This window comes from Eurytemora carolleeae, unplaced genomic scaffold (assembly GCF_000591075.1).
Source record: "Eurytemora carolleeae unplaced genomic scaffold, Eaff_2.0 scaffold1027, whole genome shotgun sequence".
Lineage (NCBI taxonomy): Eukaryota > Metazoa > Arthropoda > Copepoda > Calanoida > Temoridae > Eurytemora > Eurytemora carolleeae.
Window position 1 is genome coordinate 73,304 of NW_019396930.1, and position 19,826 is coordinate 93,129.

A 19,826-nucleotide genomic window follows, 5' to 3' on the forward strand; every position below is an offset into this window, starting at 1 on the left:
CTAAATTCATCTCGCCCTGAACAGATCATAGGATGATTTAGTTTCAACTAAACACAGGCAAACAAGATATTCTTTATATAGTTGCTTGTCTTATCTATTGCAAGAAATATCTAAGATATTAAACTAAAGGTATTATATTTACGGCTCATCGTTTTGTAAGAGATCACTTATAACAACTGCACATGTTCATTGTTCATGTAGACACATCAGAGCGTCCGATATCATATAAGATTATCTCCAAGCTTATATAACGTCAAATTAAGCACATGGTATAATACTCGTATTTTATGCATGCAAATTTTTAAATTATAAATAACTTTTATTTCTCTTCAAGGGTAAGAATTATACATTTTTTATACATCTTTTTAATCTTCAACTGCTGTAAACACACATTTTAACAGCAATTTGTAGACACGTGAAACCAGATGTTGAGGGTAAACATATTTACCTAAAGATTATAATTCCTGATATTCAACCGCTCGTTCAACCGCTTGTTCAACTGCTTTTTCAACTGCTTGTTTAAACGCTCGTTCAACCTCTACCGCTGAGTTTTTTCCCCAAAGATTTCAATCTTACATTCAATTTACCTTAGTTTTGCATGAAGAAAAAACATGTTCCGGGTGCACCTGTATTAATTAGAGAATAGCAAGGTTTAAACAAGAGTTTAAGATTAAAAAAATTCTAAAATTAATTAAAGGGGCTAAGGCCGAATTTAAAGAATTTTTCTCTTTCTCTTTTTCTAATCAATAATGCATTCAATATCCATGTTTTGGTTTTTGAAAACTTTCTTTCTTTAGAAACAATAAAGAACTGTTCAGAATTAAACACGTTATCTTTAACACAATTGCTCAGTTTAAGTTTTAAAAAGCTGTACGTTACGAATACCATTCTTGAAATGTGGGGTCAGTTTGAAATAAAAATCCAAAAATTCAGATATTGTTTTTTACCTGCCAGAAATCTTTTCATGGGTCATGAAATGTCTCAAAGCAGTATCATACGAAAAAAAGGCCGGGTACGATCGGAACAACTGTTTTGAAGAAGAAAACGAACAACAAACACACAAAAAATGAATTGAGAGCATACATATGTGATTAATTTAAAATATATCCTATGTAGTATATGTATATTGTACATTTGCGAGCATAAAGTTTGAATTTAATATTACACATTAACATATTCTCATTATTAACCATGCTTGTAGAGTGGCCATATATAACCAAGAATAGAGAGTTTAAATGTAAATATTATTGCTTCTCGGCTCGGAAAATTGAGACAAAATTTTATGAACATTTTAAGGCAAAAAGTTACAGATATTGACTCGTAACTAGGGTTTCCATTTTTCCGGGATAATTCCGGATCAAATGGAAACCGGAATGTTTACGGTTTACGTTACGTAACCCGGAAATTTTTCCGGTTTACAGAATGGAAAACGTAAAATTTCCAGTTTCCATTTCGTAAACCGGAAATTTTTACGGTTTATGTAACGTAAACTGTAAAATTTCCATTTCGTAAACCAGAAATTTTAACATAATGTTAAAACATTAAAAAAATGTATTAATTCACATATATTAAATACGCATTCTATTCGATAATTTTTATATTCACAAATAGTTCACTATAGTTCAAAATGACTATTTTACATTTACAGTTTTCACATTCCCCAAAATATTTTTTGACATGTTTAGCCCCCTCCGTTTTTGATCGGGATGGGATGAAATGAACTGAAATGAACCATATAAATAAGAGATTATAAAAACTAGGCTATTAATTGGTGAAGCAAAAAAATAATAAGTTTCGACATTTGTTCCTGCACAAATTGTTAAACCAGTTTTAAACCTTCCCTTGGGCCATGTGAGTTGCTTCACAAATTTTGGACTCGGTCGGTTCAACTGTTTTGAAATTTATTGGAGACAAACGGACAAACAAACAGACGAGCAAAGTATATAAATAGAGTGAGAACCAGAAAACTCTGGAATAAGAAGACGACTTTTATACATATGTTATGACTTTAAATAGTTCAATGAACATGTGACACGGCAATCACGTAATGTATACAGACCTATTTAAAAGTGATTTTATAAGTTACTATTTAACCCTATAAAGGCTGGGGGGTCTAAATCTATGTATAGGCTAGGGATAGGGCGTTTGGCACCCCCTAAGAAGGGTGGAAAAAAATGCATAAAAAAGGGTAAAAAAATGAAAAAATATTTTTTTGTTTTAAGCAAATATCAAAGTGTCACACATGTTTCTACATGCATTTTTCAAGAGCTTTCAAAAATATAGTTTTTATATCTGTAGCTTTAGTCAAAAAAAAGATAAGAGCTATGATTTTTTTTCACAGACCGGTTTTTTTCCAACTTGTACCCTACCCTATAAATAATAAGCAAAAATTTAACAAAAAATCCATTAAAATAAAATTGAGTAAAAGTCACAAAATTTCACGGTGAATTTTACACATACAATGTTCAAATAGAAGTTACAAAAGAGATTAACAAAGGAGGTTCAAAAACTGGTTTCATTTTGTATATTTTATTTTTTAAATACTATTTTCTTTTTAAATTAAAATGGGACATGTTCGAAAATCATATAAAAAATGTATTTTTTTATTGCCAGGNTGGTATGAGGAGAGAAGAGTAAGATTGAAAACAGGTATTTAAATGGGGTAAATAATGAAGGTGGTAATTGTAAATCGGTAAAAAAGGGGGAAGGAGGATGGGGGGATGGAGAAGGAGGAGGATGGGGGGGGAATGGGTTAAAAAAGAGGGAATGAGGGGGATAACTGGTCGTCTAAACCTAGACCAAGTTTGACCCTGGGAAACAGTTCCTTTTGCTGCACTCAGGGGCTCAGCAAACATTTAATAGAGGGGAGGGGGGCTTAATTTTTCAGGGACTAAGAAAACATTTCATTGAGGGGGGGCTTCATTTTTCAGGGGCTACGAAAACATTTCATTGAGGGGGGACTCTCAGTACTCAGGGGCTCACCAAACGTTCTACAGAGAGAGAGTGGAGGATGTGCAAGTGTCAAAGATTTAAGGTTTAGAAAATTCGAGTTTACAAGGAGAATGTTTCTGAGAAGTAGTTGATCTCGCCTTATCTAGTTAAACTAATTCTCACTTTTTAATATGTCCGACCTCAGATCAATTGTGTTATAATCTTTTAGCTAATTTGCTTTGATTTTAAATGTAAATTTAAATTAAAATTTTTAGTTTTCTGATTATACAAAAATTATTTGACAATGCAGACATAGCACTAAATAAGGAGGATACATATCTAACTGGATATATTGGTAGGATACATATCTAACTGGATATATTGGTAGGATACATATCTAACTGGATATATTGGTATTGGTAGGATACATATCTAACTGGATATATTGGTAGGATATATATCTAACTGGATATATTGGTAGGATACATATCTAACTGGATATATTGGTATTGGTAGGATACATATCTAACTGGATATATTGGTAGGATACATATCTAACTGGATATATTGGTATTGGTAGGATACAAATCTAACTGGATATATTGGTAGGATACATATCTAACTGGATATATTGGTAGGATACATATCTAACTGGATATATTGGTATTGGTAGGATATATATCTAACTGGATATATTGGTAGGATACATATCTAACTGGATATATTGGTATTGGTAGGATACATATCTAACTGGATATATTGGTAGGATACATATCTAACTGGATATATTGGTAGGATATATATCTAACTGGATATATTGGTATTGGTAGGATACATATCTAACTGGATATATTAGTAGGATACATGTCTATCTAGATATATTGGTAGGATACATATCTAACTGGATATATTGGTAGAATACATATCTAACTGGATATATTGGTAGGATACATATATAACTGGATATATTGGTAGGATACATATCTAACTGGATATATTGGTAGGATACATATCTAACTAAATATATTGGTAGGATACAAATCTAGCTGAATGGGAAGAGAGAAAGAGAAGCCCCTGAAAAATAAAAAAGATGTACCGAGTCCCTGTTTAAAGGGGGCCCCTGAAAAATAGGCAAAGTAAGACGAACCCCTGTTTAGAGGGCCCCCCTGGAAAAATAATCAAGATAAAGGAGTCCCTGTTTAAAGGGCGCCTCTAAAACAATAGGCAAAATAAGAGGAGTCCCTGTTTTAAGGGCGTCCCTTAAAAATAGGCAGAATAAGAGGAGGCCCTGAAAAATAGGCAGAATAAGAGGAGCCCTTGAAAAATAGGCAGAATAAGAGGAGCCCTTGAAAAATAGGCAGAATAAGAGGAGCCCTTGAAAAATAGGCAGAATAACAGGAGCCCTTGAAAAATAGGCAGAATAAGAGGAGCCCCTGTTTAAAGGGCGTGGTATAAGGCCCTTGACGGCCCAAGGTTCTGTAGTGAAAGTGTGTAGACTGAGATTGTATCCAGTTGTATCCTGGCAATTCCAGCTTTTAATACTTTAGTATACGCTCAACAGTTCAGTTTCCATGATCTTGGTAGTTAGTTCTTTGTAAATTAGTAGTCCTTATTCTTTGATCTAGTAGTCTTTCTGCTAAGATCTTTAAGTTATTTCCTTAAAAAATCTATTAATCTTTTTTCTTAAACATATAGTAGTCCTTTTTATTAAACCTATTAGCTAGCCCTTTTTCTTAAACCTATAGAAGTCCTCTTTCTTAAACCTAGAAGTCCTTTTTCTTTAACCCAGGAGTCCTCTTCCTTAAACCTAGAAGTCCTTTTTCTTTAACCCACTAATCCTCTTTCCTAATCCTAGTAGTTTTTTTTCTAAAACCTAGTAGTCCTTTTTCTTTAACCCAGTAGTCCTCTTCCTTTTAAACCTAGTAGTCCTTTTCCTTAAAACTGTAGTTCTTTTCCTTAGACCCAGTAGTCATCTTTTTTGAACCTAATAGTCATTTTACATAAAACCTAGTAGTCCTTTGTAAAATCTAGTAGTCTATTTGTTTAAACCTAGTAGTAAATTTCCTTAAAACCCAGTATTCCTTTTTTTAAACATACATAGTAGTTCTTTACCGTATTAGAAGAGATGCCAAAAAAAATTACATATACATTTTCTATCTCAATAATTTCCAGGCACAAAAAAACTTGTAAAAACAATGGATTTTTTTAAAACTAAAAATAAGTCAATAGTTTGGTTTATTTGACCTGTTAATTAACAAAGGAGGCATTAAAGATGAGAACTTTGATCATAATCCCCAAAAAAAACCTTTTTTCGTCGGCCGCAAATTGAAATAACAATTAACATTAAAAAGCCCGCAGAGACCAAATATAATGAATTTGTAGAGTCGAAGAATTGCCCTCAGCCGGTTCAACTTTCAATCACTGACTCAAATCTTTAATTTTGAATTTGTGGTTCAAATTTGAACCGGCAGTAGATAATTCAGCGACGTACATGGTGTCCCACGAAACATGACAGTTGGTGAATAGTTTAACATATCTTCTTCCATAATATGTCAAGTTGCCAAAGAGAATAATAATAAATATTTTATGGCAACCATATTATAGTAAAATTGATTTCTAAGTAAAATATATTTGAGTAAATTTTTTAAAACTAAATAAACTGCAAAAAGTCTTTAATATTTAATACGTATATGGAAGAAGACACTCAAAACTATTCACCAACTGTCATGTTTCGTGGGGCACCCTGTAGCTCAAATTCCTTAAAGTCGGTCCACCGTTGAGGTCTCTCAATTCTAGTTTCAAGATGGATTTGTTACTTCTTGAATATCTTTAAGAAAAATCTTTTGAAGGACATCTCGCCTTTGTATAAATATATCCTGGATCGACCTTGCATCCAAACCTGAAATATAGAAAACCCAATTCATAAAACATTTCATAAGTTATAAACGTGGTAACATGTTGCCAGAAAGCATATAGGGAATGTAGACGATTGTGGTAACATGTTGCTAGGAAGTTTAAAGGGAATGTAGACTATTTAATCAGTGGCGTGCGCTTTTCTGCTTAAGAAACACTTTGGCGGATATTGTCAAAATGCAATACTTTTCAGCTCGAAAATTGAGAATATCTTTAATATTATTGATGAAAGTGTAACTATAGGGTAACGTTGACATTGTCAAAAATCAAAATTTTCCTGCTAAGAAAAACGAGAATATCTTCAACATTCATGATCACATAATGGTTTAACTAGGGTACCTGTGAATCAGGCAGTAACCTCTTTAAAGGTACTGTATTTATATTACAAGTTACCCACCAAATAACGAGGGTCATGCTCGCTTCAGAACGGTGCCCTTTGAATCTTTGAGTCTTTATCAGAGCCCGTTCTCTCTATAGATAGTGGTCCTGTAGTTAACGTACTTTGGGGGACGATATGTTGGCCGCTAGATGTCTTATGCTAAATTCTTATCTGATAGATAGATAATTTCTCCGTACACTTGACGACCAATATAGGAGACGTCAAGTTGTCGACCAATGTAGTTAATGGAAGGAACAGCTTCTGATCAATACAATGAAAGATATTTTTTTTATTTTTCTCCTTTTAATAGAATTTAATTCCAAAAGAAACCTTCAAATGAAAATAAAATGTAGTTGAAAGAAAATTCATTGATATCTCATTCCTGCTTGAGTATAATGTTGGGAATGGAGATGTACTAGTCTCTTTAAGGGTGAAAAAAATGTAAAGTTTTTCTGATGTTTGAATGATTGGTAATTGTCGCTAATCTATCTATCTATCTTACTATCTATCTATCTATCTTACTATCTATCTATCTATCTGTATATCTATCTATCTATCTATCTATCTATCTATCTATCTATATATCTATCTATCTATCTATCTATCTATCTATCTATCTATCAATCTATCTGGTTAGTGCCGAGAGTATTGTAAATCCTTGATCTTTATCAATATCCAAGCTCTATAATATGAAAATGGTAGACACACACACACTGCTCAATGCATATTTTCACCTATTCAAGGTTTCAAAGGACTGTGGAGTGAAGACGATATTTTGTTAAATGGCATGTCTAATTCACAGCCGTAGTCTTAGTCTGATCTGGATTGCGTAGGATATCCATGTTTTTCGCCTTGAAAAAAAACCATTTAGTTTTTTTGCTCTATAACAGTAGAATTCTACTGCAGAGAGAAAGTAGGAAAAATCGGAATAAAAACGATATTTTTCATTATTTTGTCAGATAAAGGTACAAGGAATACATCTGTAAGTGTGAAATTACAACTTTTTACACTTCCAGAGCTGAAAACTTTAGAATGAGATATCCTTAATCTAGATTGGTTAATTAATCTCGAGTTAATAACAAGAGAAGAACAAGCATATTATTTAATCTCAAGATTAAGAAAAAGAGTGGATCAAGTATTAATCCTGATATCCACCATTCAAAAGTTCCCAGCTCAGGTAACACTGGAGTTTCTTGTTCAATAAATTGTCAAGTTGAACAATAATAAAAAGTTCAATTAAATAAATTTTTCTTGTCTTCTACCCTTTTATACTTTTCACGAAATCCTGTTATCTTTGCACACTGACATGTTTTGTTTGTTTGGGGTGGGGGGTGGGGGGGTGTAACATGTTTTATTTACATTCCTTCCACCCTGAACTAACCACAGAGAGAAGCATCCTGTTTCTTTTATTTGAAATCAAACGTATTTTCGTCTATATTTCAACAATCTTTAAACTTACAGATTTGTTTATTTTATACTTTTTCATTCAAAATGTATATGCCAACAAAAAATGAATTAAGAAAAAAGGCTATAAAGTTATGTATAAGGGGTCAAATTGTGATCGGAAGTCACAGCTTTCTGAAATATTGACAGAACCGTTAAATCCACGTGCTTCCAGAACTGCAGTACGCTTATTATGAAAACAAAGATCTGGAAGGTGTCTGGTGTTCAGGGTGTTCAACCAAGCATGGCAGTTTAGAGACGTCTTGAAGGTCGTCTTTTTTCTTTAAATAATTTCCAGCATTTATTTATACACGAATTTAAAAGTAGAATTATTGAATTAATAATAACTAATTGCCCTGTCTGTATCCCTTGCAATTCTAAGATGTAATCTGTATTTTTCATGTTTTTAAAATTATCAGAGATATGAAATATTTCGTTTTGAAATCGACAAAGATATATGATCAAAGACAGTCTTTCAACCAGGGGCGTTCGAAGGGGGGCACCAATGTATTTAATTTAAGAATAAATAAATCTTATAATAAAAAATACTTTAAAATCTCACGTTTGCCCCTAACTAAAAAAGTTTCATTAAAAAAGTTTTAATCAATGTTGCCTTCAGTGTAAATAAATATTTGACATCATTATTTATAATCAGGGGTGGATACAGGGGGAGGGGGCGGGGGGACAGTCACCCTCCCTGAATTTGGAATTTTTTGTTCCTATTTTCAGAATAGCTTCTCAATAGCATGCTTAAGTGAAAAAACCCTAGTGCAAAACAGGAGAAATATCTGTCTTAATAAACTATAATGTGTGAAAAGTTAAAAGCCTAGTTTTTTAGTCTTTAGTCATTAATTTTCACTCTTTTTGAGTCTTTTAAGTAAAAAAAATGTTTACTGCGGCGCGAATTTTTGTTCCTAATTATGAATTTTTTTGTTCCTAAAAAATCTTGCCCCCCCCCCTCACTTAAATCCTGTATCCGCCCCTGTTTATAATACAATATATGTGTATCGATCCTATGAAAATATAGATATTTTTAAGAAACGTTTCCATCTCCATTTTTCACCCCTTGAAGCTTACACCACGTAGTATTAAGAGGGAGTGTCTTTAAAAAATTACATAAATAATTCATTCATACTTGTAATATGGAAGGGGTTTTTAAGAGGGGCGTGATGTTGCCAAGGGGGGGGGGCATAACAAATTTTGTGCCCCCCTACACAAATGCTCTCGGACGCCACTGCTCTCAACATCATGTTTCGTGGGACACCCTGTATCTTAATTATTGATTTGCCTTGAAAACTCCATGAACAATGAACATGTGTACTGCATATTTCAGAAAGTAAACAATGCAAACTGGTTTCTGATCCGAGCATATAGTAAATAGTACTGCAAGCATTAGAGTTTAGTCAGCTTGTGAACATGAGGTGAGGAGGTGTAATGACATAGTCATAATGTTTATGTGTAATATTTACTTATTTTTCTGTGACGTTTTTTTCTAAAATCGGTCTATAGGACTGCACCAATAATTTTAATGTCAAATGTCTTTTAATTTTATAATATTCTATAGTTTTTACTTGAAATCTTGTGCAATAATACCGTTAAAATTCGCCTAAAATTTCCATACAATTTTATAGTGCCCGGCGTTGCCCGTGGAATTGAAAAATAATTGAATTTTTTTAGCCGGGATACCTCTGGGTTCCCTCAAAAAAATCAGCCCATTCGGTCTAGCTGTTGGTCGGCTAGATAGGGAACACAAATACTTATGTCTTTTGATTATAAAGATAATAGTCTCCTGGTCTTTAAATGTACAGTACGTTATTTTTTTTTCTAGGGGCTTAATACTGCTCCTGTGCTTAAGTGGAGCATATGCGCAGTTTAGCCGCGGTACATTCCAGAGTAGTAAAAAACAAGATGGAGGATCGTCAGCTGACCAATCCCAGGTTAATAAAATTCCTGAGTTGATTAATACCTGATACAAAAATGTTATTGAAAATGGATTTTTATTTTCTCATCATTTTCTAACACTTGAAAATTAGCAATGTTATCAATTTGTCAGAATTTATCTTTATGAACTGTAAAGTAAAACTAAAAATATCAAGGATTTTTGTGACTATTGGTGGATTTTTAATGTTTATAGGTGAAGGATGGACCTGGAATTTCCGAATCCGTGGAAGATTTATGCGTGGATCGACCACCTAATGAATACTTCAGGTCGGACTTTTAACTTATGAATCTTATAACTTTGAAATTCCTTGTTTACTGCAACATTAGAGGGTTAAGTTGGAAGTTCAAGCCATGGCAGACTTGCTTAGGCATGACCAACTAATAACAAGTTTTTGAAAATCGATCATTATTTAAAATGGAAAAAGCCGTTTCTTGAAAAATGTGAACGGTTTTAAGAAACAACGAATGTGAAATATGTTTCAATTATTTTACCAGCCATTTTTATACGACATAATTTATAACAGCTCATTGAAAGACTAAATATTTTCAGTAACAGCTGCAACTGACGGAAAACTGAAAGCGATGTTTATGAATGATATTTAGATTGAGTACCGAAGGAGATTGCCGTGATGTAGTGCGATGTGACAGAGCTGGGATAGCTGGTACCATTAGGTCATGTTTTATTCTGATAGTTTGACTAGGGTTTGCAGCGAAAAAGAAAAAATCGTTTCGCTTAAATTTTTTTTTTCGCAGGTCGCTCGCGAATAAATATAAAATTTTGCTTTTATCAGTTTCGCGAAAAAATGCAAATTTACGTGACATAAGAATTGCAAAAATGTTGAGAAAAAATGCAAATATTTCGCGACGAAATCCGGAATTTAGAGAAATACAAAATGGTTGCGAAAATTCATCAAAAAAGACAAAATACAGCTTCAACACTCATGGTTAACGCGAAAATATTTTTTGCGAAAATTCGCTTCGGTAGGCATTTTTCGATTCTTTCATTTTCGCGAAATACGAACGAAAATTTTCGCATTTTTTTCGCGAAAAATTTCGTTCGTTGCTAACTGAAAGTTTAACCCAAAACTACGAGTCTTCGTAAGAATTTATAAAATGTCGAAGACGACATTTTGTTACTTCGTGCAATCTTTTTTAAAGCAGCGACTCATTGAATCCATTGTTTTTGCAGAAGGCTTAAAATCCTTCTTGAATCCCTTAATTTACCAATTTGGACAGATTTATTTACGTTTAAATTCTTTTAATACGTATTTTAATTCATTTTTTACATTCTGAAAATGTATTTTGATATTATTATAGACTGGCAAGTGTGAAGTGTCCCTCCGGACTTGCTTTTGATTTAGAAAGGCAGACTTGTGATTGGAAGGCAAAGGTAAAACTTTTTAAAAATTCTGTCAAAATTTTTTGGTCATATTCAACCCTTGTTTTATTACTTATATCGTTTTTAAATTTATGCCTTCCCCAATAAATAACAGTAATGAATTTGTTTCACAATTGTGTTATTCCAGGTCAATAATTGTGACCGGCTCAGCAAGCCTCGACTCACCTTGCCCAACTTGAACACTGAAGAACCTGTCTGCCCTGACGGTCAACTTCAGTGCGGGAACGGTAAGCGATCGTTTAAAGCTTCAGTGTGACGTCTTAAATTGACGTGTTTTGTACGTGTCCGAACAGTTTATTGTGTTTGACCGCTAGGTGTCTCCATGATTATGGATGTCTGAATTCACTACGATTTTATTTGTTCTCGCCGACAGATGTAGCTTTTTAGCTAGCGTATGACATGATGGTAAGAAGTATGAATGGTATACGATCTTAGCTCCGGTCGTAAAGGCTGGATCTAGAGTTTTATAAATAATCATCGATAAATTCTTGCTTTTAAAAGGGGATGGTGGAGTTGGCATGTTTGATGTAGGGGGGGGGGGGGGGCCTGCCTTCATTTTTGGTTTAAATCTTCCAATTTTTTGGCTACACGCCTAATTAGTGTTCGAAATTCCTAAAATAAAATAAAATTGAATTGTTATGACCTCTAATGACCTCTGATGACCTCCTAAAATAGAATATTTTAACTATAGCTCAACTTATGGAATTTGGCAATGCTTATGGTTCAATATTACAGAAAAACTAAGTTCACTTTTGACCCTCGAGCCTCGGCTACCAATAAAATGTCTAAATTTAATAAGTTTTGTATTATTTAGGCGAGTGTATTGCCAAGAGTAACTTCTGTGACAAGAAGCCTGACTGTGTGGATGGAAGTGATGAAAATGCCTGCAGCGTTGACGATGATCCAAATAGGGTAGGAGGATTTAAATAAACCCTCGCTACTGTAGGACGATTTAAGTAAACCCTAACTGCTGTAGGACGACTTAAATAAACCCTCACTGCTCTAGGACGATTTGAATAAACCCTCACTACTGTAGGACGATTTTGATAAACCCTCACTACTGTAGGACAATTTTGAATAAACCCTCACTTCTGTAGGACGATTTGAATAAACCCTCACTTCTGTAGGACGATTTGAATAAACCCTCACTTCTGTAGGACGACATGAATAAACCCTCACTACTGTAGGACGATTTGAATAAACCCTCACTACTGTAGGACGACTTGAATAAACCCTCACTACTGTAGGACAATTTTGAATAAACCCTCACTACTGTAGGACGACTTGAATAAACCCTCACTACTGTAGGACGATTTAAATAAACCCTCACTAATATAGGACGACTTAAGTAAGTCCTTACTGCTGTAGGACGACTTAAATAAACCCTCACTGCTTTTTTCGCATCAATAATAGCTTGTTTTATGAAAGACGATTGAACAAATTTCTTAGTATAAATTTGAAAGATATGTCAAACCTGAATTTTATTATACAAGTTTAATACTGTAAGAACCAGAAAACTGTTATGGGATGAATATATTGGGCAGTACTTGTGTGTTACAAAGCTTAAAGTGTTACAAGTAACTTGTTAAGAACTTGTTGGGTTGTTAACACTTAACACTACGGTGTATTATGTACATTGGACTATTAAAAGTCGTATGTTTGAGAATCGTTCTATTCTAGTTCTCACTTAACTTTATATTATAGGGTTCTTTTTACTTTAAGGTTTCCATTATGTGAATTTAGTACCTTAAACCCTAATTCAATTTATGGCAATTTCCTTTCACATTTTATTATATCAGGCCGACATTCCCTTTAACATTTTATTAAATCAGGCTGATGTGTGCGACACTGCTACCTGCCTGCTGCCAGAATGCTACTGCTCTGCCGATGGAACAATTGCCCCAGGTCAGATAATGATAGAATTAGTTAACAATTGTCCCAGGTCAGATAATGATAGAATTAGTTAACAATTGCCCCAGGTCAGATAATGATAGAATTCGTTAACAATTGTCCCAATTCAGATAAAGATAGAATTAGTTAACAATTGCCCCAGGTCAGATAATAGAATTAGTTAACAATTGCCACAGATATTGACCCAGGTCAGATAATGATAGAATTAGTTAACAATTGTCCCAATTCAGATAAAGATAGAATTAGTTAACAATTGCCCCAGGTCAGATAATAGAATTAGTTAACAATTGCCACAGATATTGATAGAATTAGTTAACAATTGCTTAAACTGGATTAAAAACCGTTTCATTGCTAGAATCTTATTGTTAGTTATCCTTTGGCTAGGATTGTTAATAATTGCTGTTAACTAAATGTTAGAATTGCTGTTTCCTAACGTGAGAATTGCTGTTAATCTAATTTGAGAATTGCTTTTAACATTATGTTAAAATTACTGTAACCAAATGTGAGAATTAGTGTTAATCTAATGTGAGAATTGCTGTTAACGTTATGTGTAAATTCCTGTAACATATTGTAAGAAATTTTTGTTAACATTATGTGAGAATTGCTGTTAGCATTATGTGATAACTGATGTGAAAATGTCTAACATAATGTGAGAATTGCTGATACGTGAGAATTGCTACTTAACGTGAGAATTTCTGTTTAAATTTCTGTTAAGAATATGTTCAATAAAACTTTTAAAAAAGATGAATCCCTTGAATCAGCGTTATTGTTGGATTGACGTGCTATTGCTCATGACATAAAAACGTAAATTAACTGTTAATGTGCTATCTTCTTGATTTCAGGAATTGATACTATTGAGGTGACCAATATTCCCATGATGATTACTCTCACCTTCAGCGGGGCCGTCAATGGAGAAAATATCAATGTTTATAATAAGATTTTCCACAGGTTAGACGCGATTTCTAAAATGCAAGGCGTTGCCCATGGGTTCCCTCAAAAAAAGTCGGTTAATTTGGTTCAGCCGTTTTGCCAACTATGGTTAGCTTAATGAGCAGAGTTCTATTTATAAATGTTCTCAATAGATTGTTGGATTTCATAGTATGCTTTTTTTTTCTTAAATGTTTTGTTTCATTTAAACAATAAAAGCAAAATTTTTCTGAAACTTAGGTTTTTGAATATTTTTAGAGGAATCCCGCCTTTAAAAACTTTACCGAAATGTATATTTTAAACTTTATCCGATATATATTTTAAAAACTTGCCTAAAATATATTTTAAAAACTTAACCCAAAATATATTTTAAAATGTTATCTGAAATATTTTAAAAGTTTCACCTAAAATATATTTTAAAAACTTTACCTAAAATATATTTTAAAAACTTTATATGAAATTTATTTTAAAACCCTTACCTGAAATATATTTTAAAAACTTCACCTGAAATATATTTAAAAACTTCACCTAAAATATATTTTAAAAACTGCACCTAAAATATATTTTAAACTTGACCTGAAATATATTTTAAAAACTTGACCTGAAATATATTTTAAAAACTCTACCTGAAATATATTTAAAAACTTTACCTGAAATATATTTAAAAACTTCACCTAAAATATATTTAAAAACTGCACCTAAAATATACTTTAAAACTGCACCTAAAATATATTTTAAAAATTTATTTTGTAGCGAGAGATTGAATCCTAATGGATGCACTGCTAAAGGAACTTTTTTTGTGTCTCACAAGTACACCAACTACTCAGCTGTACAGGTATCATAATACAGTACACCGTGTTATGTACCGGTCATGTACAAGTCGTGCATGTTTTCTTGTCCTTAGTGTATTTTATCTTTGTGGCGTGCACAATTGATTGATTAATGTACTTCTAACGTGATCTTTAATGACTCATTGAAAAGTGTAAGGTCTGATTCACAACAGTACCCTTTGAAAGGCATTGTAACTCTGAATAAGAGGTTTCTTTAAATTACGAATAGTGGGTCTCTTTTAATTACAAATAATTGGTCTCGTTTAAATTACAAATAGTGGGTGTAAATTACAAATAATCGGTCTCTTTAAATTAAAAATAATGGGTCTCTTTAAATTAAAAATAATAGGTCTCTTTAAACTACAAATAATCGGTCTCTTTAAATTAAAAATAATGGGTCTCTTTAAATTAAAAATAATGGGTCTCTTTAAATTACAAATAATCGGTCTCTTTAAATTACAAATAAGGGGTCTCTTTAAATTACAAATAAGGGGTCTCTTTAAATTACAAATAAGGGGTCTCTTTAAATTACAAATAAGGGGTCTCTTTAAATTACAAATAAGGGGTCTCTTTAAATTACAAATAAGGGGTCTCTTTAAATTACAAATAAGGGGTCTCTTTAAATTACAAATAAGGGGTCTCTTTAAATTACAAATAAGGGGTCTCTTTAAATTACAAATAAGGGGTCTCTTTAAATTACAAATAAGGGGTCTCTTTAAATTACATATAAGGGGTCTCTTGAAATTACAAATAATGGGTCTCTTTAAATTACAAATAATGGGTCTCTTTAAACTACAAATAATGGGTCTCTTTAAACTACAAATAATGAGTCTCTTTAAATTACAAATAAAGAGTCTCCTTAAATTACAAAAAAGTAGTCTTTAAATTGAAAATGTTGGGTTGGTTTGATTACAACTGAGGGGTCATTTAAAATTAAAATATTGGGTCTCAAAATTGCGAATAATTTTTACATTCCTTGCTTAACTCTTGCTTATTAAGAGTTGGATAGAACTGGACATGAGATTGGAGTGTTTTCTATAACTAATACGTTTAGGAGTTACATAGAATTGGACATGAGATTGGAGTATTTTCTATAACCAATATGTTAAGGAGTTGCATAGAACTGGACGTGAGATTGGAGTGTTTTTTATAACTAATATGTTTAGGAGTTACATAGAACTGGACATGAGATTGGAGTATTTTCTATAACTAATATGTTTAGGAGTTACATAGAACTGGACATGAGATTGGAGTGTTTTTTATAACTAATATGTTTAGGAGTTGCATAGAACTGGACATGAGATTGGAGTGCTTTCTATAACTAATATGTTTAGGAGTTACATAGAACTGGACATGAGATTGGAGTGCTTTCTATAACTAATATGTTTAGGAGTTGCATAGAACTGGACATGAGATTGGAGTATTTTCTATAACTAATGATGAGGATCCGGATTACTGGACTCAAGGATCTTATGATAATTGGTTGGGAGAGATGGCAGGGGCAAGGTAATAATAAAGGAACTGAGTCTGGACCAAAAATGTTATAGCTTTAAACCTTATGGTGTATCCGATCGATTAGAATTCATAGTATCAAGAAATAGAATTGCAAAGATTTTGTGGCGACTCTTTTCTTCTTTTGTCTGGTTATATTTACATGACCGTGCAAAGGAAACCCTTTAGCTGTTCCCTTATTGCTAGGATTTCCTGGAACTGAACTTTTTTGTTTCTTTTATATTCATGTTAGAAAGACTTAATTTAACGTTGAAAACTTCATATTTGAGTTTCCAGTCATCATGACAGTCGTCAGTCTCTCCCTGTAGCAACATTTTTTTGGCGTAACTATACGTTCATTTTGATTTCCTAATAGTATTCGAGAAAATAATTTTTTTTTATAATCTTAGCTCAGTTGATGGCAAATCCAGACCACAAATTGAATTTCCTTTCAAGCTCATTTTAGGGCACTCATTTATTTGGCTATTTTAAACTAGCCAATTTTTTGAATAATTTTTTTTTAGATTAATTATTGAACGGTTTGCCAACATAACTGATAACACTGTTGTGGGGGTCCGTGCACCATACCTCAGGTTTGTTACTCAAAATAAGAAGATTCAGATAAAAATTGAAATTATGAGAAACAAATTTAAATTTTTCAAATTTTTTAAGAAGATTATATAATTAATATTTAAATTTTTTAGGGTTGGAGGAAATGAGCAGTTTGCGATGATGGTTGATCAATATTTCGTTTATGATTCTTCTATTACTGCACCTCTTGGTAGAATACCTCTGTGGCCCTATACTCTCCACCATAGGTACCTTTTTGTCAGCGAGTCCTCCCTTTCGAACCCATTTTCCCCAATTGATTGATTTTTATTCAAACATGTTGTGTTTTAAAAAGCGATTGCACATTAAAAGGGACTGATTAAGTGATATTAAGTGCCCCTCCATACCTGATTTACAATAATACCTTATACATCTTGTGCTCCTCCATACCTGATTCACGATAATACCCTAAAAATCTTTTGCTCCTCCATACCTGATTCACAATAATACCCTATAAATCTTGTGCCCCTCCATACCCGATTCACAATGGTACCCTTTACATCTTGTGCTCCTCCATACCTGATTCACGATGGAGCCCTTTACATCTTGTGCCCCTCCATACCTGATTCACAATGGTACCCTTTACATCTTGTGCCCCTCCATACGTGATTCATAATGATATCTTTTTAAATGTGTTAAAGATTTGCGATAAAAAGCGAATTGCCTTTTTTCTCTGTGCAGTATGCGATCTATTAGATTATTGAATTTCAAAAAGAAATCATTGATTTATCTTAAGACAAAAAATTTTAACTACTGTTGCAATATAGGCACAAACCTGCGTTCATGGTTGTTTGATTTTGTTTTTTTTTAACATAGTCTAGTTTCAACACTGATTTAATATTTAGAATGCCACACAAGTGTCACGGCAATGCCCTGAACTGCCCATCCCGTGGGCACCCTATCTGGGAGTTTCCCATCAACGAGCTGGATCGACGAGATGACCCAGAGTTCGATGAGAGTTTGACCGGCTGTCATCTTGTGTCCTCTTGCTCAAATATTTACCACAAGTAAGTTGTTGCTTAAGTTTTGTCTTAGCTGTGATTGACTGAGTTTTCAGATTTTAAGAACGTACTTGAAGTGAGTGATCCAGGCTAGATATGATTGTTGAGCATGAGACTGCAGTATTAAAGAGGAATTTTATCGTAAATCTAAAATCTCTAAGACGTGTTCATGGTGTATAATAAGCGAACAAATTCTTGTTTTCCCTTTTTATAAATTTCTCAAAATATTTAACAAATGGGTAGCTAAAATGAATTGTTTAAAAATTCTCTACAATACTGCATTTGCAGCTGAACTCCCATGTCTAGTCAGTCACTCGACCTGAAGTTTATTCAATACATTGATATAAGTCCTCCTTCTAGCTCATATTCCTGTTTTGGTCGATTTACAGGAAACTGAACGTCTTGTTCAAATATTACGTGTGACTCTAATCTACATTGGAAATACAATGTTAAGATTTTTTTTAATTAAAATTTTTCAATTTTAGGGATCAGTTCCGCGCTCTTCTCCAGCATAATTTCCAGCGGCATTATGGAACTAACCGCGCTCCACTCTCCCTTTCATTCGACCCTGCCTGGCTTATCTCCAATAAAGGGTTCGATGATGTTCTCAACGAGTGGATGGCACATGTTCTGCTTACCTACCCTGATGTGTATTTTACTACGGAAATACAGGTAATGGAGGGTATTTTGGTAGTAATAGATGGGCCTAGAGGGGGTAGGTAGAGATAGGCGTCTAGAGGGGGTAGGTAGAGATGGGCTTCTAGAGGGGGTAGGTGGAGATGGGCATCTGGAGGAGGGTAGAATCTAGAGGGGTAGGTAGAGATGGGTATCTAGAGGGGTAGGTAGAGATGGGCATCTAGAGGGAGTAGGTAGTGATGGGCATCTAGAGGGGGTAGGTAGAGATGGGCATCTAGAGGGAGTAGGTAGTGATGGGCATCTAGAGGGGGTAGGTAGAGATGGGCATCTAGAGGGGGTATGAACGAACACATCTCGAGGGGCAGGATCAGGGAGTAAGGAATAGAAGGGAGATATAACTGACGCGGTTCGCCCTACCATATGATTATACATGCTTTGCAGACGAAGTACTCCATTTGAAAAAGAGTTTTTAAAGGTCGTCTTTTGATTTTTTAAATGTAGTTACTTTACCATAATAAATAAAAACAATCTTATTTAATATAAAAAATACGTTTGTATTGCTAATAATTTTGCATCTTAAAAAAGAATTTATTTGGCGATGTTCAGCATACTTTTTAAATGTATTCAATGACCTTTTCTGAACACATGTACGCGGTAATTGTGCATAAGACGACATTTAAATATTTCTTATTAAAATGGAGTACTTCGTCAGTAAAGCATGTACAGAGCGTCCCATATCATATTAGATTATTTCCAATCTTTAACACCAAAATACGCACATAATACTCGAAAAATCTAGCATTTTCTGCCAAAATAAATTTCTGTTAGCCTTATTAAATTTTTCAAAATGATTCATTCTTCTTAAATTTTCTGATTTGTCTCCTAAATCGTAATTTAGACCCATTGACGCGGTCTAATTTGATGTGGGACACCCTGTATATAATCATATGGTAGGGCGAACCGCGTCAGTTATATCTCCCTTCTATTCCTTACTTCCTGGGCAGGATAGATCGATAGTCTCATCCTTTGTGGATAACCCCGAACTCCTAAGAATTCATTTGTTCTGAAATGTTGTGTATAGGTTCTAGAATGGATGATAAACCCTACCAGTACTCAATTGCTGCGTGATTTTGAACCATGGAAGGAGAAGTGTATTGTGACCGGTCAACCTCTCTGCTCGCTGTCCAACCCCTGTCCTCTCACCACCAGAGAGTTACCTGGAGAAACCCTCAGGTTAATAACATTAAATTTATTGCATATATTCTTATGAGAACAAAACAGCGGTAGCTGTTAAACCGGTTTATCATATCACATAGTTGAGACTGTTTGCAGTTTAGAACGAGAAATGAAACTTAGATTTTTATAAATTTTTTGTTTTATTTACCTGTAACCGCCACAATTATATGATAAAGTCA

At 33.5% G+C, this 19,826-nt stretch overlaps 1 protein-coding gene across 1 annotated transcript; it reads left to right on the forward strand.

The window, feature by feature from the left end:
* Positions 1-8,984: 8,984 nt before the first annotated feature.
* On the forward strand, positions 8,985-19,644 carry LOC111710245 (uncharacterized; the record flags this gene model as incomplete). Its single annotated transcript, XM_023484309.1, is given in 16 exon segments — positions 8,985-9,087; positions 9,495-9,603; positions 9,801-9,874; positions 10,211-10,279; positions 10,925-10,997; positions 11,134-11,233; positions 11,821-11,918; positions 12,839-12,911; positions 13,760-13,865; positions 14,598-14,679; positions 16,065-16,180; positions 16,690-16,758; positions 16,870-16,983; positions 17,620-17,781; positions 18,261-18,447; positions 19,493-19,644. Coding segments are annotated over 16 exon segments (1,589 nt in total), but the record flags the coding sequence as incomplete, so codon positions are not given.
* Positions 19,645-19,826: the final 182 nt, after the last annotated feature.